Source organism: Protopterus annectens, chromosome 2.part1 (assembly GCF_019279795.1).
Source record: "Protopterus annectens isolate FY-2018-M chromosome 2.part1, PAN1.0, whole genome shotgun sequence".
NCBI lineage: Eukaryota > Metazoa > Chordata > Ceratodontiformes > Protopteridae > Protopterus > Protopterus annectens.
Genome location: NC_056729.1, coordinates 69,611,372 through 69,635,788, shown reverse-complemented (window position 1 = coordinate 69,635,788; position 24,417 = coordinate 69,611,372). Strand labels below are relative to the sequence as shown.

General features: G+C 43.2%; 1 protein-coding gene across 2 annotated transcripts in view; it reads left to right on the top strand.

The window, feature by feature from the left end:
- NCAPG2 (non-SMC condensin II complex subunit G2) overlaps positions 1-24,417 on the top strand; it is a 1,874,483-nt gene that overhangs the window by 542,300 nt on the left and 1,307,766 nt on the right. For both annotated transcript variants that reach the window (XM_044062031.1, XM_044062030.1), the window contains exon 10: positions 20,741-20,833. In XM_044062031.1, coding sequence (XP_043917966.1) covers positions 20,741-20,833 — 93 coding nt within the window. The remainder of the gene's footprint in view (positions 1-20,740; positions 20,834-24,417) is intronic.

Genomic DNA, 24,417 nt, shown 5'->3' with positions numbered 1-24,417 from the left:
AGAACCAGCCACCCTACCTCAGCTTTGGGATTCTACCCAAGTGTAATAACTGCAGCAGTGTAACACGATGAACATAGTACAGTTTTGTACCTACCATAAATGTAGATGATGGAGTGTATACACTGCTGCAGTCCAGGTTACCCTCCCTCCTTCCCCTCTTACTGGCTGGTACGTACCTATGTCTTCTACCCTTACTACCTATGGGGAGTATTTGCTGGTAGCTGTAAGTTGTTTTTTTGCTTTTCTTATGTACGTTTTATTAACAATTGGAATTGCCTACTATTTAGAGGCACCTGACATCTGGGGCAAGAAAAACTGAAGAAAATGGTGTCTGCTGCATCTTGTATACCCCTGTCACACTGACGTCAGGGAGGAGGCGACAGCATCCGACGCTGGACCAAGACTTTGGAACTCAGGCCGACTGGGGAACCGGCTGACTGCAGGATAACCCAAGTGTAATGACTGCAGCAGTGTATACACTCGAACATCTGCATTTATGGTAGGTACAAAACTGTACTTTATATAAAGGTGCATCTAAATGTTTTTTTTTCTTCTGTGAGTAATACAGTCACCACAGCTTTCTTCCAAGACACTAATACTCCACTCTTTTAAACTACTGTTAAAACCTTTCAAATCTTTATCACTTTCACCCATTCCATCTTCCAAACTTCTACAGGAGTACTGCCTGTTCCTGATAACCTCCCTGTTTTCAGATTATACATCACTATTTTATCTCATCTCTCTCTCTCTTAACTATTAATTGTGCTTCATCTCCCTCTAATGTTGACTTAATTAAGTCTTCTATAAATATTTCCATTTATGCCTTTTCTTAGGTTCCAGATTCTTCTATAAAGATTTTCATAACATTTCCAAAATAACTAATAATTGCATGGGCTCTCTGATTATTTGTTCTTGTTACAGGCCCCCTAAGTTTGGTGATAACCCCTACTACTTGATCTAATGGTATCCATGTCACTATTCTTCAGCCTTGGGTCTTGGATCTAACATCAGATCCAAGCCAGCAACTTTCTAGACAGCTTCTAGTCTTGAGCTCCTCCCACTCACATGATTTCTTGCTGCCCTCTAACCCCTTAGATCTTGTTTGCCGCAGTTAGCTACAGATGCAGATTTCTGGGTTTGAGTTCCTGAGTAGGGATGTAAGAAGCTCTGTCTCTGTTCTGCATTTCTTCAATTTTTTTGCTTTAATACTATTATTGCTTGATTGTTAGTGAATAGAGCACTGTTAGTTAGTTTAGGCCTTCTGTCTCCCAAGAGCAGAAGTCATTCTTTAGAGGGGCGGTTCTTGAGATCTCTGCACCCATCCCCAGCTAGGTCCTCCACCTCCTCTAGATCCTCCAGGAGATTACTCCCTTCCGATATGGAATAGGATGATGAAGTCTTTTCTTAAGGCTCAGATTGAGTTGGGGCTTCTCATGTCCCCTGTCCATCTGGCTAGGGGGCCATCTCCTATCCCCTCGTTGGCTTCTCCTCCGACCAAGTGGATTTTGGATGTTCTGACCCTGGGATCGTACAGGGAGGGAAACTGGGATTCCTGGGGACCCTTCTTTCCCTACCCCATCTGAGTCCCTGACTACTTCTGCTCAGCCTCCCATTGGGCAGGCTGAGTCCCAGGCCCGAGTGGTCACCCCGGAGTCCTTGGGTGGGGGTTCTGGACCTGTTTTTTGGACTGGTCCCTTCTCCTTGGTGCTTTGGCCCTTGACAGGTACTGTCCTGAGGTCTGGAGGTTCTGGCCTGCTCTGGTCATTCTCCCTGGGCAGGCTTTCCTGCCGGGAGTGCAGATGGGGTATCGTCCAGTCCTTTGGCTTTCTGTGTCATAGAGAGGACTTGTTCCTCCCAGAGAATTTCCTCCCTGGCCTTCCGGGGACTGTCCCAGCCCCACCTTGCAGACCCCATTCATCCTGTCCCAGGTCAGCCCTCTCGAACCAGTCTTCAGGTGGGAGCTGCCCCACTCAGGGTTCCCCTATTTTCCGAATCCTCCCAAGGCACCCCTGAAGGAGGTTCCTCGGAAGAGATTGTGTAAGAGGACATACATGGACTCCCCGGCAAATCGCTCACCAAGGTTATGGATCTTGATGAAGGGGATGGGTCCCCCAGGTCTCTGCCCAAGAATTTTTCCTTTGGGAACATCTTGGAAATACTTAAGCTTAAGTGTGGTTGGTCTTCACTCCCCCCACCAGTAGTCTGTCTTTCTGAAGGCTTTTAGGACGGGACCATCTACCTCCTCACAGTTCCCATGAAGCATCGTCTGGCCACTGCCTCTCAATATATTTTACAACTTTTTGACTAGCTAGGCATTAATTACAATGAACCTCCCCAAATCCAACCTCACTCCATCCCAAAATATGGAGTTTATCGGGATTCAGTTGGACACTGTCAGAGACTGCATAGCACTCCTGCTCCATCAGGTTCACCTCACCAGATCTCACGTTCAGTGTCTCCTCGATGTGTCTCATTCCCAGGCCCACCTTGTCCTCTGGGCCTTAGGGTCCATGGCAGTGGTGATCTGTTCACTGCTGTTAGCCAGGTTCTACATGAGGGTTCTGCAGTGGACTCTAGTGATTCAGTGGTCTTCCCTGGTTTATCCAATGTCAATGCTGATCTGCCTCACACTAGTCTGCAGGTGTCATCTCCTTTGCTGCATCCGGTCTCCTGATCTCCTAGCAGGCAGACCATTCTCTCTTACTCCCCCAGTGCCACACTGACCATGGATGCTTCCCTGGTGGGGTGGGGGCATTTTCAGGGACAGATGGTCCAAGGCACATACTCAGAAGCAGAGACCAAACTGCATAGCAATGTCCAGGAGATAAGGGCAGTTGTCACGGTGCAAGGACGGTCTTCCTCTAGGTACTATTGCAGTTCACATGAACAAAAATGGCAATTGTGTGGTACGCATTTGTATCTGCTTTGTCAAGAGGCCATGAGAGTGTGGGAATGGGTGATGTCCTTGGGTGCTTTCTCTTTGGAACGCACATTCAAGGAGAGTCCAATGTCCTGGTGGACAGACTCTGCAGGGCCATTATGAGTTCTCACAAATGGTCCTTGAATCCTTTGGGTGGGGAAAGAGATCTTCCTTCGCTGGGGTCAGCCAAGCTGCGATCGGTTTGCTTCCCCTCTCAACCGCAAATGCAGCCTGTATTTTGCCCTGGTTCACCAAATGGGAAGTCCCCCAGGGATGCTCTGGTTTGTGATTGGCCCCAGGACTCCTTTATGCCTGTCCTCCTCGTCTCTCATTCCCAGAGTACTTCAGAAAGCCCATTGCCTCAAGGCCACCTTGATCCTCATCTCACCCCCTTTTGGCCTCGGCAGGTGTGGTTTTCCCCTTCTTCGGTCTCATTAAAATACCCTGCTTGGGTACTAGATCCCATTCCAGATCTAATTTCCCATCCCTCTCAGCTTCCGATTCTCAACCTACAGACACTTCATCTGATGGTATGGTTTGTCCACTTCCAGTAATTCTGAATCAGCCCAGGCTGCCTTCTCCCATGAGGAACATTATTCTAGCCTTTCAGAAGGCTTCCACTAGAAAAATTTACGCAAGTAAGTTGAAACAGTTTTCTATTTGGGCTAGGCAGTGCAATCTTGATCCTGCCTCGGCTTCCATTTCAGACATCTTGCTCTTCTTGTCTTAGCTGTTTCAGGATGGAGCTATCTTCTTGACTGTCAAAGTGCAGTTGGCAGCTATTTCCAACTTCCATGTTTGTGAGGAACCCGCCTTCTTCTCTCGCTTGTGTAAAGCCTTTCTTTCTGAAAGGGTTTTTTTCTCCTCCGACCTTCTGTCAAGGGTCCTTCCCCTTTTTTTCTTGCAATCTCTCACACACACAGCCTGTGGTCACATGTGATATCAAATTATTGTCATGGAAGATGGCTTTTCTTTTAGCCATAACGTCCGCTAAAAGAGTTTTGGAGTTGCAGGCTCTTTTCTATCAAACCACCTTTCATGTTTTTCATAAAGACAGAGTGGCTCTTTGGACCAACCCTTCATTCTTGCCTAAGGTGGCCACAGAAGCAAATTTGAATCAATCAATCCAATTGCCAGTCTTCTTTTCAAATTTCCTTATTAAGGGGGGAATGTCTCTTGCATACGCTAGATGTGCATAGACTTTCATTTCTGCTTAGACAGTACAAAAACTTTCTGCTGGTCTGACCAACTGTTTGTAGCATTTCTTCTTAACAATAAGGGTCAGGCACTGTCCAAAATAACTATCTTCTGTTGGATTTCGATGTGCATTTCCTTTGCTTATTCATCCAAAGGTTTATCCTTACCAGGGCCAATCAGAGCTCCTTCCACTAGATCAATGGCTACATCAGCTGCCTATCTTGCCCATCATTCCATAAATGACATTTATGTGGCAGCCACTTGGTCTTCTTCTTGCACCTTTGTTAGTCACTACAAACTTGACATAGTCTCCAGGAACAGGACTTCCTTCGACTCTACAGTTCTTCGGCATGTTCTTCCGTGAGGCTGCCCATGATTTAGGGTAGCTGGGTACTCTGACCCAAGAGTGAGGAATAGTGAGATGGATAACATCAGAGAGTTATGTATTTACCTTACATTGGCATCTGTGTTATCCTATGTCACTATTCATCATTATCTCTCCCTCCGTCCCCCATCTTGTTGGTTATAGAGGATGTGGGGATGTCCTATCTGGTGGTCTAGGACTTCCGTAGCTGCTGTCTAGCTTGGGGAATACTCGATCTGAGGAGTTAGAGGGCAGCACTCTGCAGTTGCATTCTTCTGTGAAATTTCCCTTATTCTGAAGCACTTTTAACTTTTTTCAGCTTTTCTAAACAACTCCCATTACTTTTTACATATCTCTTTGTCTTATTTCTACCCTGTTTTAAATTTCATTTTCATGTTATCCCATTCACTAGCTATCCCGTCTTAAGAAATTTGTCGTCCCTGATAATTATAAAATCATTTCCTTTAGTCATTCCTTAAATTCCTGTCATTTTAGCAGACAAGTAGGACTACACCAGTGTCTCACTTTTACTTTATCAGCATTCATTTTTATCTTCATTTCTATTGCATCATGATCTGAAATAGATTTATGTCAAGGTTTTCAATTAGATTTGCATGCTCCTGTGAAATATAATTTCTCTCTAGTCTAGTCCAGTTATTGTACTTTGGGGAATAATGTGTAAATTGTCTTGAGCTCCTAGTGTGAATTCACACCTTCCATACTAAGTATTTTCGTATATTCCTTCAAAAATCTACCCTGTTTTGTTATATTTTTCCTTCCAGGTACCCCATGTGCATTCTTATTGTTGCAGATCAAGTTCAAGTCTCCATAAATAAATAAATAATCCTCTGCTGATAGCTAATTATTTATATCAAAATTGTCTTAAATTCCATTTTAGTAGTTTTTGGTGGAATATAAATACATGCCAGTATAATCTTCCTCCCTTGCCAGCAACCCTCAACTACCACAAATCTACCATCATTGTCTTTTGTTTGTCACTGTTAGAGCCTAACAATCAGTGTGATTACTTCCCTTTGTCCCTGATATTCTGACAAATGTCCATCCTGAACTCCTTTCTTTGTCAAATTCACATTTTCATTTCTATCCAAATGTGTCACCTGCGGCTTTGCTATTTGCACTCCACATTTTGTAATATAATTCATTACTCCTTCCGTTTGTCTATACCTATAAGGCCATTTACATTCCTTGGTAATATGGACAGAGTAGCCATTTGGATACAAAGCTATTACATTATTTTGAATTTATATTTCTAACATTTGGCTTTCGTGCACACACTATTTGGCAGGCTGATACTTATGCAGATATTCTTTGTGTTTCACTGTTGCAGTCATTACATTTGGGTTATCTGCTTGCAGTAGCCCTCAGTCGGCCTGATTAACAAAGTCTTGGGTCCTGCGTCAGTTGCTGTCCCTTCTTCCATGACATCAGATCATCAGGGGTATAAAACATGCAACCGACGCCATTACATCAGTCTTTCTTGCTGTGCGGTGCCCAAAGCAGAAGCAGTTCGCAAGTGCTGGTCGGCCGACTCCTGAAATTTTCATTTTCGAGTTTCAGAACCGAAGTCTTCAACTAAAGCCAAGTACCCAGTGGGGGAAACTTTTTTTCTTGCACCTTACTGATGTCAGTAAAATTTAATATTTGCATTACTTGTGGAAAGCAAGTACCTGTTTTCTGTACTGTTTTCTGCATGTATGGTTTGGCAAAATTTTATGCAGGATGCCCTTCCTGACGCAACCCTCCCCATTTATCCGGGCTTGGGACCGGCACAAAGAAATGCACTTGCTTGTGCATCCCCAGTGGCTGGGTTAAGATATGCTCTAGAGAGAAGAGGAATGAAGGTCAGCAAGACTAAGACAGAATATATGTGTGTGAATGAGAGGGAGGATAGAGAAATGGTGAGGATGCAGGGAGTAGAGGTGGCGAAGGTGAATGAGTTTAAGTACTTGGGATCAACAGTTCAGAGTAATGGTGAGTGTGAAGAAAAGAGTACAGGCATGATGGAGTGGGTGGAGAAGAGTGTCAGGAGTGATTTGTGACAGACGAGTACCAGTAAGAGTGAAAGGGAAGGTCTACAAGAGGGTAGTGAGACCAACTATGTTATATGGGTTGGAGACAGTGGCATTGACAAAAAGGCAGGAGTCAGAGCTTGACGTGGCAGAGTTGAAGGTGTTAAGATTTGCATTGGGAGTGACGAGGATGGACAGGATTAGGAATAAGTATATTAGAGGGTCAGCCAGGTTGGAAGGTTTAGAGACAAAGCCAGAGAGGCAAGATTACATTGGTTTGGACATGCGCTGAGGAGGGATGCAGAGTATTGGGAAAAAGATGCTAAGGATGAAGCTGCCAGGTAACAGGCAAAGAGGAAGGCCTAAGATGAGGTTTATGGATGTGGTGAGAGAGGACATGCAGGTGTTTGGTGTGACAGAGCAAGATGCAGAGGACAGGAAGAAATGGAAACAGTTGATCTGCTGTGGCGACCCCTAACGGGAGCAGCCGAAAGAAGAAGCAGCAGCAGTGGAAAGCAAATACCTCACAAAGATTTTCATTCATACTGTATTTCTTGCCTAGGCCCTGACCACGACGTACCTTGCTGTCAGTTTTGTGCTTTATTTAATCAGCGCACTATCCATTTTCGGCATATTTTCGCTTCTAAATATTTCGGTTCTCTGTTTAATTATCCAGAAATGTCAGTTAGCCATCTGACTACCGGGATTCCAATAAAAACGCAAAGATAAAGACAGAGAGAGGTCGCCAAGGTCCAAAGCTGCCAATGACGCTTCTCCTAAGCCAGTCGCTTTTGCAGCCTCTGATACCCGCTACTTCTGACTTGCAGGCCTCTACTGCGACCCACTCAGTATGCCGCGAGATGCTTTAACTGTGGAACCTGCGGATGTCTCTACCTTGGATGGGTCCGGAGCCGCTGTGCAGGCACCGGCTTCTGAGGGTGTATTCAGGCCTACGGACTTGCATATTAAACAGACACCTCCTTCTTCATTTAGGCCAAAGTCTCGAACCATGCCTAAGAAACTGACGCCCAGGCCGCATGCTTAGGCCTCTATGCCTAAAAAACAAATAAGAATGGCTGAAGATCATATAACTCTAATCAGGGGAAGCCCCCCCTCCCCACACCTTCTAAGAGACTTAGGACCGAAGCTGTTTATGAATCTTCTGACCAGGATTCCGATTTTTCCGATGATCTGGATTTGCCTTTATCTACTTATGAGGATTCTGCAGAGGACTGTATTCCCTCTGCTTCCCCGCCAGAGGATATTTCTTTTGGTGAAACCTTACCTACTCTAAGAGAGCATTTCCCTGGAGAGCCAGGATTTTTCTGATTCAAAAAAGAGGCTTAGGGATTTCTTACTCCTGCCTCAGCATAGGCCTTTAGCTGTACCCTCCTGTACTAGACATTGTTGATGATGCCTTTTCAGAATCTAGTTTGGCCCCTGATTCTTTGCCTCCTGCTCCCAGAAAACCTGACAAATATTACAGGATTCCTGATTCTCACAAGTTCATTTTTAAAAATCCTGTTGTGGATCCAGAGACTATTTCACAGGGACCCAAGGGCATTAAGGCTTCTACTGCTAAATATCCTACCCCCTCTGATGGAGACTCCAGGGCGCTGGATAAATGGGGCAAGAAAGTTTACACTTTTGCAACCTTGGTCATTAGGGCTTTAAACTGCCAGTTTTGTATGTTAACGTATCAACAACATGTTATTGGAATGCTTAAACAGAAAATGATGTTGATTCCTGACTGTGCTGAAAATAAAGAATTACAGGATTTAATGCATTCTGCTGAACAGGTTGGAAACCATACTTTGCAATGTGGATTTGCTTCATTAGAGGTCTCTTGCAGGGCTGCTGTAACTGGGTCTGTGCTCAGAAGGCATGCTTGGCTTAAGGAGCAGTCTTTGCCTGATCATGTTAAAGCTAAATTGTTGGACGCTCCCTTAAATCAGGACTGCCTGTTTGGCAACAAGGCTGAGGAAGTTCTTAAGATGGAGGATAAAGCTAAATCTATGCAAACTGTTAAAGATTTTTACAAGTTCAGCCTCCTAGATTTTGTAGGCACTGGCCTTCTAAAAACTGGTCCTTTCCAGCCCCTTCCAGGTCTTCTCAAGCCAAACCCAGACACAGCAGAAACCCCAGGTTTCAGTCCCAAGGGACACACAAGACTAGGCAATGGGGGGGATTCAGCACCCAAATCTGGGAGTAGTAAGAACCCCCCCATAGTAAACTGTCTCAATTACTTGCTTTTAAAACTTCCAAGCACTTCTCAACTGAATGCTCCTTTAGGCGGAAAGATTGGTCTGCAGGCCAAAAACTGGGAACTCATTACCTAGGACAAATGGGTTTTAAATATAGTGTCCCAAGGATACAGATTTCACTTCCACATGTTACCAACACCAAGTGGGTGGCCAGATCTACCCCCAAATCAGTGGACAGAGTCCCAAAATCAAGTACACTCTCTCTTAAACATGGGGGCTATTCAGTTGGTACCATAAGAGGAAAAGGGACAAGGTTTCTATTCGAGACTTTTCCTGGTACCCAGAAATGGCAATACATGGCGTCCTATCCTGGAACTTTCTACTCTAAATACCTTTCAGGTGATTCCAAAATTTAAAATGCTGACTCTTCACCAGCTGCTTCCTGTGATAGGCAAGAATGCATGGTTGGCAACACTAGACTTTAAAAGAAGCATACCTGCACATCCCTATCAGGGAGTCCTGCATAAGATACCTATGCTTCAAAGCAGGCTACATGCACTATCAGATGTTCATCGTGCATATAGCTGCAGTAATCACATATGGGTTCTCTGCCGTCAGGCGGGTCCTCGGTCGGCCGAATTCCAAAGTCTTGGTCCGGCGTCGGTTGTCGTCGCTTTCTTTCCTGACGTCAGTGCGACAGGGGTATATAAGACACAGCCGACGCCATATTCTTCAGTCTTTTTTGCCGCGCGGTGCCCGAAGCAGAAGCAGTTCGCAAGTGCTGGTCGGCCAGCTCCTGAATTTACAAAAATCGGAAAAACGAAGTCTTCATTAAAGCTAAGTACCCCGTTGGGGAAACTTTTCTTGCCTCAGACCGATGTCAGACAAAGTTAACAATTGTATTTCTTGTGGGAAGCAAATACCGCATAAGGATTTCCATTCCCTCTGCATACCTTGTTTAGGCCCAGATCACGACGTCTCGGGCTGTCGCTTTTGCGCTACTTTCAATATACGCACTATTAAGTGTCGGGCGGAGTTCGCCCAACATTATTTTGGTAAAGCCTTTGATTATAAAATGTCGTCGGAGACTCAGACTACCGTTTTGTCCAAAAAACGCAAGGACAAGGACTGACACGCGAGGTCCGTGGCCAAAACCGACACCACGCCAAAACCGGCTACACGTGATCTGGTCCTCAGCGAGACGCCTATGCAGTCCCTGACTACCGACGACACTTCCTTGGCGGTGTCGTCTGAAATCGAGACCGCAGGTACCTTGGCCCTTACTCAGACTATAACCACCGAAGCCTCGGTGAGTGTTGAGCCTCCTAATGTGGACAGGTCCACTTCCACCCAAGGTGTCTTTAGACCCTCATCTTCCTTTTCCATTAAGGCCTTTACTAAGTCCAAATCAGCCATGCATCCCAAGAGGCCTGTTGCACAGGGTCCATCTCCAGGCCCCATGCCTAAAAAGCAGATGCTCAAAATGGCTGAGGATTTAATTACTCTTATCAGGGTTCCCAACCCCCTCCAGACAAGAGACCCAGGGTGGAGGAAGATTCTCCCTCTTCTGAACACGGTTCCATTTTCTCAGAACATTCTGATGTAGAGGAACATTCGTACTCCCCTTATGAAGATTCTGATGCAGAACAGTCCATTCCTTCTGTATCTCCCCCCAAGGATTTTTCTTTTGGGGAAACCTTGCACACTTTGAGGGAACACTTCTATTGGGAAGGCCAAGACTTTTCTGATTCCAAGACAAGGCTTAGGGAATTTCTTTTGTTACCTCAACACAGACCTCTGGCTATTCCTCCTGTCTTGGACATACTTGATGATGTCTACTCGGAGGCTTGTCTTAATCCGGATTCCCTGCCTCCTGCCCCTGTCAAACCTGATAGGTACTACAGAGTTCCTATCTCTCACCAATTTCTTTTCAAAGGCCATAATGCTGACCCTGAAACCATTTCTCAAGGCTCCAAGGGGATGAAGGCCTCTACTGCCAAGAATCCACTAACTTCCGAAAGAGAATCTAGATCCTTAGAAAGGTGGGGAAAAAAGGTATACACCTCTGCCACCCTAGCCATGAGGGACTTAAATTGTCAGTTCCATATGCTTAAATATCAGCAGTTTCTGTTATCACAATTAAGAAATAAAATGTCTCAGCATGAACAACCAGATTTGAAGGAATTGCAGGATATGATGCATAGTGCAGAACAAGTGGGTAAACACACCTTACAATGTGGCTATGATGCTTTAGAGGCCTCAAGTAGAGCTGCTGTTACAGGATCAGTCATTCGTAGACATGCCTGGCTTAGGGAGCAAAGCTTGCCTGATCATGTTAAAGCTAAACTACTAGATGCTCCTTTACAAAAGGATGTACTATTTGGTACTAATGCTGAGGAGATACTACATAAAATGGAAGAAAAAGCTAAATCTATGCAAACTGTCGAGGCTTTTCTACAGGTACAACCACCTCGTTTTAGCAGAAATTGGCTTTCTAAAAACTGGTCCTTTCCAGCCACGGACAAGCCCCAAAGAGGTAGATACAAGCGAACAAGGGGCAGAGGACAATCTCAGGGATCATATAGAGGCAGACAATGGCAAACTCCAGCACCAAGAGGTGGCGAAGACAATGCACAACAATACAGAAAACAAACCCAATGACTTCCTCCTTTCCTTGCCAAGCAAGTCTCAGCTGGCAGCACCCTTGGGAGGAAAGCTGGCATTATTTACAAGAAATTGGCATATTGTCACAACAGGCAAATGGATCCTGGACGTTATAAGCAGAGGCTGCAGATTTCATTTTCACACCCTTCCAAAAATGAGAGGCATGCCAAACCTCCCACACAATCAAAGGGCAGAGGCACAACTACAAATTTCAAAGCTCGTAGACATGAAGGCTATTCAAGAGGTACCTGCTCACGAACAAGGTCAAGGTTTTTATTCCAGGCTATTTCTGGTACCAAGGAAAGGAACCGACTGGAGACTCAGTTTGGACTTATCCATCCTAAACACATTTTTACACGTACCAAAATTCAGGATGCTCACATTACAGCAGCTTCTTCCCATGCTGGGCAAGGAGTTTTGGCTGGTAACATTGGACCTCAAGGAGGCATACCTGCATGTCCCAATCAGACAAAGCTGCAGAAGATATCTCAGATTTCTTGCAGGTTCAATCCACTATCAATTCTCTGCATTGCCCTTTGGCTTATCTACTGCGCCCAGAGTATTCACGAAATACCTGGCATCAGTAATTGCCTACTGCAGACTGCAAGGGATACAAATTCACCCTATTTTGGACGACTGCCTGATCCAAGCGGACAGCAAGCACATACTTCTGGAACATATGCAACACGGCTACTGAATTCTCTGGGATACACAATCAACAAAGAGAAATCCAGGCTAACACCATCTCAGAAAATAACTTTCCTGGGTGCCAACTTGGACACAAACACCCAGATGGCCTATCTTATGCCAGAAAAACAGGGGCAACTAACTCAGTACTTCAAGATACTAGCAAATTGTACCAGGCTTACTGCAAGGAAAATCCTGCAGGCTCTGGGATTCATGGCATCTTGCATTCTTTTAATCCCATGTGCAAAGTTGCATATGAGGAAACTTCAATGGTACTTAAAAAACTTATGGTCTCAACACAGCCACAGTTTGGAAACAATAATACCAATAATTCCATGTTTGCAAAAGGAATTTCTATGGTGAGCCCAAGCATGTCAAGCAAACACAGGTCTCCCATTCTGCAAGCCTCAAGAAAATCAAGTCATCACAACAGACGCTTCAGACTACGCCTGGGGGGCGCACATGACTGGCAGGTGCATTCAGGGAAAATGGTCCCAAAAGGAAAAGCACCTTCACATCAATCAAAAAGAAATGCTAGCAGTGATAAATGCAATAACAGCATTCAAGGACCTCCTACATCCAGGACAATTACTGATGAGAACAGACAACACCACAGTAATGTGGTACATAAACAAACAAGGAGGAACACTTTCATACCCCCTGTGCAGACCTGCCATGACACTTTGGGACTTGGCTCTGGAATGGCACATCGAGCTTCAAGCACAGTACTTGCCAGGCCTGGAAAACACGCTGGCAGACAATCTAAGCAGAAATATGACAGATCCACATGAATGGAAGTTGCATCATCAAGTGTTTACAAGGATAATCCAAGCGTGGGGGAGGCCAGACATAGATCTCTTCGCGTCACACAGGAATCATCAGTTGGAAAAATTTTGTTCAAGGACCTTTCATCCAAAGGCCTGGAGAGTGGACGCCCTTTCATTCAGTTGGACAGCATGGACAGTTTACGCTTTCTCACCTCTGCCTCTCCTGCCCAAGGTGCTCTTGAAAGCAAGAGCAGACAGACCGAAGATGATACTGATTGCTCCAGACTGGCCAAGACAGCACTGGTACCCACTCCTGAGGAGCCTAACACATACTCCTCCATGGCCCCTACCTCTAATGCCTCTTCTGCTGACTCAGCACAGCTACAAAACTCTTCACAGTCAGCTGAAAACCCTCAATCTCGCTGCATGGAAAATTCCTTAACACCACAACAGACCCTACTCCCCAAAGAGGTACAGGATGTCATTTTGGAGGCCAGAAGGCCATCTACTAGAAAGGCTTACTCCGCAAAGTGGAAACGGTTTTGCTCTTGGAATGAGAAAAAAGGCCAGGACCCTAGAAAACTGAATTTACCTCAGGTGTTACAGTACCTAGCTGAGCTGCTGAACAGTGGGCTTTCATTTTCCTCCATAAAAATCCATGCCTCAGCCATTTCTGCAGAATTCAACACGGATCCACCGTTGTTCTCTCATCCACTCTTAAGACAGTTTCTCAGAGGGGCTAAGAATATAAGACCACCAAGGAAACCACCAGTGCCATCCTGGGATCTTAATTACATTCTAGAAAAATGAACACTGCCTCCCTTTGAACCAGCCGCCTCAACAGATTTGCAATATTTGTCCTGGAAAACAGCTTTCCTTCTGGCCATAACCTCAGCTCATAGGGTTTCAGAACTACAAGCTCTCATGGCTGTGCAGCCCTTTCTCATCTTCCATCAGGACAGGGTTACCCTTCGAACCAACCCGTCATTTATGCCTAAAGTGGTATCCAGGGTAGCTTTAAATCAAGCCATACACTTACCTACCTTTTACCCCAATCCTCAAAACAAAGGGGAAATGCTGCTACACTCCTTAGACATCCATAGGCAGCTACGTTATTATTTGGACAGAACAAAACCTTTCAGGAAATCAGAATAACTTTTTGTATCCTATCCTGTAGGAGCTCAAGGGAAGCCTATTACCAAACAGACAATTTCAAAATGGATAGGCCACTGCATTCGGTTTTGTTACTCCTATCATGGAAAATCTGTCCCTACAGGCATCAGATCCCACTCCACCAGGGCCACAGCCACCTCTGCAGCCTTCCTTAGAGGAGTTCCTGCCAAAGATATTTTAGAGGCTGCCACTTGGAGTTCTGTGCATACCTTCACAAAACACTACCACCTGCCTTTATATTCCAAATCTAGAGCAGGCTTTGCCACTGCTGTGTTGCAGGGCATTCTGGCTCATCCCAGTTCCACCTAGTGCCTACCACCCTGTGCGTAGCTTTGGGATTCTACCCATATGTGATTACTGCAGCTGTATGCACGATGAACATAGTACAGTTTTGTACCTACCATAAATGTAGATGTTCAAGTGCTAATACAGCTGCAGTACAGGTTTCCCTCCCTCCTTCCCCTCTTGTAAAGGACTAGTGGCTAACACCTCCTCTTGCAGCCTAATTTGGGTTATCCTCCTATGGTGTATTTGCTTGCAACTACTGTTTTTTCATTACATTCCATTTATTGAATATAAATATATATATATATATATATATGTATATATATATATATATATATATATATATATATATATGTATATATATATATATATATATATATATATATATATAAATATATATATATATATATATATACACATATACATATAAATTCTGTATTGCCTTCCTTCTGGGGGCACCTGACATCTGGGGCAAGAAAGACTGAAGAATATGGTGTCAGCTGTGTTTTATATACCCTTGTCACACTGACGTCAGGAAAGAAAGTGACGACAACCGACGCCGGACCAAGACTTTGGAATTCGGCCGACTGAGGACCCGCCTGACGGCAGAGAACCCATATGTGATTACTGCAGCTGTATTAGCACTCGAACATCTACATTTATGGTAGGTACAAAACTGTACTTTCTCTGCACTGCCCTTTGGCTTATCTACTGCACCCAGGGTATTCACAAAGTGCCTCGCTCCAGTCATTGCATTTTGCAGGCAAAGAAATATTCAAATATACCCATACCTAGACGATTGTCTAATTCAGGCAGAAAGCAAGGACATTCTTTTGGATCATCTGGCCTTTGTTTATAGGGTACTGACTTGTCTGGGGTTCACCATAAACTAAAAGAAATCATACCTGGTACCCTGTCAACAAATTATATTCCTGGGAGCAAGCTTGAATACAACTTCCTGGATGGCTTTTCTCGCGCCAGAGAAACGGATTAATTTGACAACTTACTTCAAAAAAGTGGCCAGAAAATCCCAGCTATTTGCAAGGCAAATACTGCAAGCCAAGGATGATTTTAATTGCACCAGACTGGCCTCGCAAACACTGGTACCCACTCTTCCGCAGTGTTTCATGCTTGGCTCTATGGCACCTGCCTCAGACTTCCGTCCCTGTTGTCTCAGCAGGAGAACCAGATTCTGCACCCTCAGCTGCAAACCCTGAACCTAGCAGCCTGGCTAATTACCTAATCTCTCCTTTACCGTCCCTCAGTAAATCAGTGATGGATATAATTTTAGAGGCAAGGAGGCCTAGTACTAGAAAATCATATGATGCAAAATTGAAAAGATTTTGTGCCTGGAACCACTCTCAAGGAATGAGCACAGCAGTGCCCAATTTACCTTGTTTCTACAATACTTGCCTGAGATGCTTCACAAGGGCTTGTCCTTTTCCTCCATCAAAATTCATGCCTCAGCCATTTCAGCTCATTATAGCTCAGAGCCTCCCCTCTTCTCTCACCCACTGCTCAAGCAGTTCCTCAGAGGGGCCAAAAGGCCACCCAGGAGAGCTCCAACTCCAGCCTGGGATCTTAACTTTGTGTTGGAGGAACTCACTCTTCCTCCTTTCGAGCCAGCTGCTACTGCAAATTTAAAATTTCTTTCCTGGAAAACAGCTTTCCTTTTATCAATCACTTCTGCAAGAAGGGTATCTGAATTACAGGTCCTTATGGCAGTGGAACCTTTCATCATCCTTCATGTGGACTGGGTGTACCTCAGAACCAATCATCCTTCATGCCCAAGGTTGTATCCAGTGTGGCTCTTAATCAATCCATTCATTTGCCTACCTTCTTTCCTAACCCACAGAACAAAGGGGAATGGATACTGCACTCTTTAGATTTGCACAGACAGCTTAGATTCTACTTGGACAGGACTAAACCTCAAAGGAAATCTGAACAACCGCTGGCGGCATTTGTTGCAGGGACAGAGGGGAAAGCTATTTCAAAACAAACCAGTTCAAAATGGATAGGCCACTTAATTCATTTCTGCTATAAGCACCATGGAAAACCTATCCCACAGGGCATCAGACCTCATTCAACCAGGGCTGCATCTACGTCTACAGCCTTTCTCAGGGGCATCACTAGTAGGGACATCCTAGAAGCTGCTACCTGGAATTTTGTACATACTTTCACCAAGCATTATCATTTGCCAATTTTCTCTAAATCCAGAGCTGGTTTTGCCACTGCAGTCTTGCAGAGCCTTATAGCTGGTCCTAATTCTATTTAAATTCCTCCTCCCAACCTTAGCTTTGGGAATCTACCCAAATGTAATGACTGCAACAGTGAAACATGAAGAACATAGTACAGTTGTTTACACTTACCATAAATGTAGATGTTCGAGTGTATTCACTGCTGCAGTCCTGGTTACCCTCCCTCCAGCCCCCTTTCTTCTTTTGGCTATACCTCTACTCCCACTTACTATGCTCAAAAAGCTTTTTGGTGTATTTGCTTTTTTATTCGAAGTATATCCTTGTATTGATAGATTTTAATTGCTTCCCATTAGAGGGGCACCTGACATATTGGGCAAGAAAAACTGATGTAATGGTGTCGGTTGCATGTTTTATACCCCTAACGACCTGACGTCATGGAAGAAGGGACAGCAACCAACGCAGGACCCAAAACTTTGTTAATCAGGCAGACTGAGGGCTACTGCAAGCAGATAACCCAAATGTAATGACTGCAACAGTGAATACACTCGAACATCTACATTTATGGTAAGTGTACACAACTGTACTTTGCTTCTTCTTATCTCTGTTTGAACCTATGTCACATTTTTTGAGACTTTTTGCTTATATGAAAACACTAAAATAATACATTTTCAGAACATCCTGTTCCCTTTTAACTTAGAAACACACACGTACGTACATTTTGCGAATGAAGTTTACTGTTCCAGGTAGGAGCAGTTGCTCCAAGTCAGTGGCTGCTCCCAAAGCATTACCCAATCTAAAATTAAGGTTACGCATTCTAAAATGCATGTTACAACCCCTATTCCTACATACACTGATTGCAGTTTGCTCTTTTCTTATTTATGTTCCCCTTCTTGATGTAAAAAAAAAATCTTGTATGCTTTCAGTAAACATCAATTGTTAGCCCTAAAAAAGGTGCACTGGCTACCTTTAAATAAACTGTGCACTGTGTTCTGTTAAAAGAATTGGGGGGGTATCTATTATCCCTAAAGTCTCAAACTTTTTTTTATAACGAAGTGCTTCCCACTGCATCTTTAAATCTTGATTATACCACTTGCATTTCTCTAAGAAAGAGTGCTAAGCACTCTCAAGATTAATTGTTTGCACCTACAGATAATTTGCCTTTAAGTAAAAGCAGTCAGTGAGAAAAAAACAACTTTTCAGATGCATGAAATAAGGTTTGTAAAATTCACTCAACATACACTGTTCAGACCTCCCATGAGCAACGTCTTGTACCTGTAGACTTGGTCTCATAATGAGAACATTTGCTAATGGAAAGATGTAATACTTTTGCAGATGCAGGTAACCTAAAATTTGCATGCCTTTCATCATTTTCTTTATCTTAAGTGATAATTTAGTAAATTGTTAAAACATGTCTGTAGCTTAAACCTAGCCATCCATTCCTGTAAAACCAGGGAAAATAATCTGAATTTTACATATAGTATAGTCACTGCACTTTTATCTCTCTTCCACCCAAGCAGCCCACTATCAGAACAGTATATTAACTTTAATTTTCTTCTGTCCAGCATTTCATATCTTGTTACAGTGTAAAACTTGTATGTCTTACAACAGAAAAAGTACTTGCTTTCTTTAATAATGTTAAGATATACCGTAGTCACTGATGAGACTCACCTCAATACCCCTGTCTGCACACTATGCAAAACTGCTTCACAATACTCAGTTTACTCCGTGAAATTATTATGCAAATTAAAAGAACAAAAAATGTTTTGCTTGGATTCTTCATTCCCTTTAGTGTCTTTCTAAGTAGTAATGATTTAAATTAGGGATATATACTTTACATTTCATCCACCAGTCAACAAAATTCTAGTCTTTCTCCACCACATTTTATTGCAAGCTGTATTTCATATGTTTTTTTTCCTATATTCAGTGGGTTTGATGTTTTGTAATCTATCTCTCTGTCACAAACCAGTCACTTGTTCAAATCCAAGGTAATCCTGATTCTTTTAGTCAGGTAGTGTGTTTTTTACCTGTCTTTAGCATTTTCCTTTGGAACAAAATAAAACTGGTTTCACAGGCAAAGTCAGTCTGATTTGGTATTAGGAAGATGAGAAACAGAGTCCCTTCTGCTTGCTTTGGCTCACTCTTTGTTGGATAAACTTCCTTTCCTCCTTAGCCTGTTCTGTATCAAAAGATGCCTTTGATCCTCTAGGAATAATATATTATGAAGATATCTAGATTCAGCAGCTTGAATCTTGTATCTCTCAACTTTCCAAGGTGGTTGGGATAATCTTGTTTCTCTTCTGCCTGGTGTAGAGGGAAAAGTCAATTTCTACAAACATTCTATTGTCTTCAGTTTTTAATATTTTCCTTTCTGTCACAGTTTTGCCAGGAGTAACTCTCTGCTGGTATCTTTACATCTTTGCTAATATAAGCCTTGACTGCTTTCGCCTGACCATACTTTGTGCCCTTTCAATTAACAAATCCTGCTGTGGAACACCAGTCTGGTTGCAGATCTGTACTTTCATAAAATTAATGTAGTTTGATCCTTCCAATTTCTCAGGTACAGCAGAAAGTCTTAGGTTTTCTTTGTGCAGTTTGTCTTCTAACTTGTATTTTGTGACAAGTGTTCTTGGGAATCCTTATACTTAGCCATCCTTTTCTTCACTACAGTCTTTGATTTTTGCAGTTTTATCAGTTCATCTGAATATCTAGTTAAAGCTTATTCTATTTTTTCCATCCTTTTTTGAGTTGATGTATTCCTTCAGTGTTTTATTTATTTTAAACATCTCTGTGAGTGTGTTTGAATTACTTTTTCCACTAAATTGCCAGAAGCCATCTCTTGAAGCAAAGCTGAAACTTAAAATGCTTTTTGCTGACATGCTAAGATTCTTCAGGTTACCTTTTTCTCTTCTTTTCTGTTTATTTCTCTCACAGGTTCTCTAATTTTCTTCTTTGCTGACATCCAGGCAGTGTATTTATCTGCCAGTAACCAAAATTTACCCAGACTGACAGTTTCACCGGTCTTATGTTTACAGTTTCTGTTTTCACACTCAGTTAAAATTAACCTGTTGACCAGTTTGTAGCCATCTTTGCCTAATGTTGCTATTTGCAGGGTCTCTTATTGAAAGTTTGAAACAGAAATGTTAGAACTAGTGTGGTATGTTCACACTTGTGAATATCATGCTCATAATTTTGCTTCCTGAGGTACAGTGACATAAGCCTAACAGAGTACTTGTGTTTGGATATGGTGAATATTGTTAATTCCAAGGAGCCAATGTGTGAAATAAAAATGGTAAAGGAGAGTAATACATTTTAAGTCAAAATCTGCAACACCTCATTGTTCTGCCTACTCTGAAGTACAGTAATTTCAGTGTTTATCTATATGAAGTTAGCAAGGATATGGGGCTGCATTCCCTGAATTTTGGGGATGAAGGGAAGCATCAGTGATTTATCATTGAATTATCACTTGTGAGATAGGCAAATATACATTCGTATAAAAGTAATCAAACTATATTAACATAAGCATTTTACTTCACATATATTGCTGTATGTCATATAGCCTAAGCAGTATTACATAAATTATTGAATTACTACCTTTTTTAAACAAGAAACCTCTATTAAAAGTGCTTTTTTTCTTAATACAAATTTTAGAATGTTATTGTTTTTGAGTCCCTCAGCTCAATTTTTTTTCATTATGTCAGAGTTTCCTGCTAAGGTCCTTGAAACTGTGATATGGATTATGGAGCTATGTGGGTAATGTCAGGAGTTTAGTTTTTTTCATTATTAAATTTTGGATAAACGTGAGTTATGTTCAATAGCATATTCATAATTGATGCAAAAATTTTAACTTATGTAAAAAATGCTGTAATTGATAATGCCAGTAAAGTATAAAATCACAATAAATAGTCTGTGTACAGAAAGAAATATTGGGTATGTATTATGTTGAGTTTACTTATCACATGGATGCTGAAAGAAATGTGCCTTTTCATTTTATGCCTTACAGTGACTGCTCCATACGGTAACCTTTTTACAGCTGTATGTCCCCCTCTCCCCATTGACATGATGCTTACTGATAGAAAGTGGCTGTTTTTAGTTTCATGTGGTGTTCCCATTAGTTCTTATTCTGCATCATAATTATTAGAATAACTTTGTTATATGTGTTATTGAAGTAAACCATTCACTGTTTGCTTTTTGTCATGTTACAAAGTAATGCCCGTGTTATATTCTGATATATAGTTTCTTGTTTTTCAACAGCTCTTAAGTTATTTTCACCAGCAGAAACTTCGTCAAGGTGTAGAAGAAATGTTGTACACACTTTATCAACCTATCCTATGGAGAAGTTTAAAGGTAACTGTTGGGAAGAAACGTATATCTTTGCATGCAGCTGTGCCTATATTTTTTTTAGTGAAGTAGAAAATATCTGTGGAAAGTCAGAGATGTGTGTAGTCTTTAGATGAAATGTTAGGCAATATATATCACGCACTGTAAATGGCACAACAAGTAGCACAGTTGCCTTTGGTGCAGAAAGCTTTGGATTCTTTTCCCACACCAGGTAGATATATTGCTTACACTACTGTGCAGTATAAGGGGATGCCAATACTCTGTGCCTTATTTTGTTGACACCATAGTTTAGAGGAGCATCACTCTGCCTGGAAGTCCTTTCAATCAAAATCAATGAATTTTTCATAGACTTTTTCTTTTTAAAAACGTATAATCAGGCATAGATTTGCTGATTCTTTTTCTTGGACCTACTTTTTCAGTTCACTGGGACTTTCTGGCACATTTCATTGGGCATCTGCGGCACCACAGAGCTGACATATCTTAGATGCCTTTGCTAAGACCATTCCAGGCTTGAATCTGTAAATTTGTGGGGTGCTTAATTGTTTGCAGAAATTCATAGTGCATCACTTGTCAGTAGCTTCTAGAGCAGATATATGCTGATTTGATTTTGTTTTCTGCAATTGTTGCTAACCATGCAGGTTCAATGAAGGATGGGATAGGGGGAGGAATCCCTTGGGGCACTTCTCCAGATTTAAGTGAATGAACAACTAGAGAGCTAACTGAATTTGTGGATCAGAAAAGATACTTTGAATCTACTAGAAGCATGCTATTTACATCCAGAAATTCAGTTGTAAGTAACATTTCATGTTCTGTAGTCCTATCTCACCTTCATTCTTACATATGGGATTGGAGCCGATCCTCTACTCCGACTCGGCCTATTTACAAGCTGGAAGTCTTCTAGTTGGCTCGTGGCTAGGTAGGTATCCCATGGTGCACCAGTACAATCTCCAGATCTCGTTTGCCGTGTCAATGAGTTCGGTTGTGCTTCTCTTTGGCTCTGGCTAAGTTTTTGGAATTCATTCAAAATTTTTGTACTTTCTAGTCTAATCTGTTATATCATGTTTGTTTAGCATAGTTTAGTACAGTTACCTTTATAATTGTGCCTTGTTGTGCAATCTTTTGGTAAATTGGCCTTTTGGCTTGCTTATATTGGTGTCCTGTGTGCTGGTTTTTTTGTTATTAATAGATTAGTATTTGTAGGTGCCTTTTGTGCTCAGTTAGGCTGTGTGTTGTTGTTAGGAATAAGTCTAAGTTTTTGGCGGATTCCCACTTGCTAAATTGTTAGCGTCGTTAACAGAACGAGGTTCTACTCTGTTTCTTTCGTCATAAGTCTTTGATTAGTGGTGGTGTCAGAACGCGGTTCTGTTTTCTTATTTAATATATTGAAAGTTTCACTGTATTCCTGTTTGAGTGTGTGACTTTCCTGCCTTTGTATCTTAACTAGGTCTGTTTTAGTTAGAAGACCTAGTTTTCCGTTCCCCTCCTTGCCCGGGTTAGGCCCGTTTAAGTTAGAGGGCCTTGTCCTTGTGGTGTCTTTCTCCTTCCTGCAGGGCTAGGCCTGGTTAAATTAGAGGACCTAGTCCTCTCCCTTTTCTTCTTTCTTTCTGTGTGTGTGTGTGTGTGTGTGTGTGTGTGTGTGTGTGTGTGTGTGTGTGTGTCCATCTCTGTAAGAATGTTCAAATAAAGTAAGGACCATAAGTCATCTGGCTTTAAGAAATGTATTAAATGCTCACAGAAGATGTCCATCACCTACGGCCACAGTAACTGCGTTTACTGTATAGGGGCCATCCACTTACAGGAAACCTGCTTATTTTGTCACTGTTTCAGTACTAGGGTGTTGCAAGAACGTAAAAATAAGCTCCTCCTAAAAGGTCTTCTTAAACCTTCCTTTGAGGAAGATCTGGCTAGCTCTTCCTCTAGATCTCCAGGATCTAAAAAGGAAAAGTCTTCTAAGAGGCCCTCCCTGGCACCGGCTGGTGTCCTGGAGCCACCTCTTAAAAATCACTAAAACAGATAAGTCCACTGCCTCATTGGCTCCACAGAACTCAGTGCCGATTGAGAGCACTACTCTGATTACAGGATCGGTTCCAAGTATTTCGGAGCCGACTGCTGAGACCATTTCACGGAGCCGTTCTATGGATCCTCTACCAGTCTCCCCTATATTGAAGTCTCCGATACTTCAGAGATCCTGCTCTCCTACTGTGTCATCCAGGTCTTCCAGGAGTTTATCGGAAAACTATGTGGAGAGGGTAGTGCTGAGACTGTTGAAGTCATCTGCCTTGCCTAAATTCCTGTTTTCTCCGACCCAGTCGGTTCTGGAGCCACTTGACTCTGTTCAGCCCCCTTCGATCATTCCTCCTCCGCTCCATGCTGGTCTTTCGGAGCCGGAGTGTTTGGTACCACTGGTGGAACCTTCGATTCCAGATCTCCCTGTGGCTGTTTCAGAGCAGAGTTCTGCTCCGACACACTCAGCGCCGTCAGTAGTGTCTAGGGGCCGAAGATCCCCGGTTGGCCCCAACAGGGATGCTTGGAACAGAACTTGTTTCCAAGTCTTCCTCTTGGTGCGTCAGCGAGGGTGAGTTTGGACCCTATGTCTATCTTGGAGCCAATGGCATCCTCTGCCTCCTCGGAGCCGGGGAGGTCTTCGGAGCCAGAGAGATCAGCATTCGATGATGAGGAGTGTGCTGTCCCGATCGTCAGCTCCTACCAGAGGTACCGACACTATTCCCCCTAAGGCACCTACTTCTGTCGCAGCTCCTACTCCCTCCGTGGACAGCAGAGATCCTCAGCCTCAGGAACCACCGGCTGGTGGCCCCCACTCTTTCAAGACCTCCCTGGAATATCCTGAGGAGCCCCCATGGAAGAGAACATGTAACGGGAATCGTGTAGACTCCCAGGATGAGACTCTGACCTCTGACACTGACCTCGAGGAGTCAGAAGAGTCCCCCAAGTCATCCTCTGATGTCTCCTTCGTAGACATCCTGGAAATCCTTCAACAGAGGTGCGGCTGGCCCACTGTCACCACTCCTGATGAGGAGTCAGTGTACCTGAAGGCTTTTGGGTCTCAATCTTCAGCCTCTTGGGTGTCCCCATCCCTTCGAACTGATGGAGCTAGTTAGTCGACAGGTGTGGATACTCCTGATACCATGGAGCCAGTCCCCAGGAGACCGAATAAGTTTCTTTCTGCCTCCCCAGAAAACGATTCTTTGTCTAAAGGTGTTCCCATAGATGCCATGGTGGTGGCGGCCACTAAGAAGGAGCTAGCTGAGACGACTTCTGTTCATCCGCCGAATAAGGAGTCTTGAATGATGGACAGATATGGAAAGCATATCTTTTCTTCAGCGGCATTTACCCATAGATCGCTGAACTACCTTACTCACTTCACGAGGCTTCAGAGAGATCTCCTTAAAGAGTTAGGAGATTCTCTACAAGGTACATGTACTGAGGGTGTCCCTGACAAGGTGTCTGCCCAGCTGTCCACCTTGAACTCTGTCGTCAACTCTTCCATGCAGCTTCATTTGTCTGCAGCCGATGGAGTGAGTAGAGCAGCGGGTTCAGGAATTTCTCTAAGGCGTCATTCCTGGATGCGT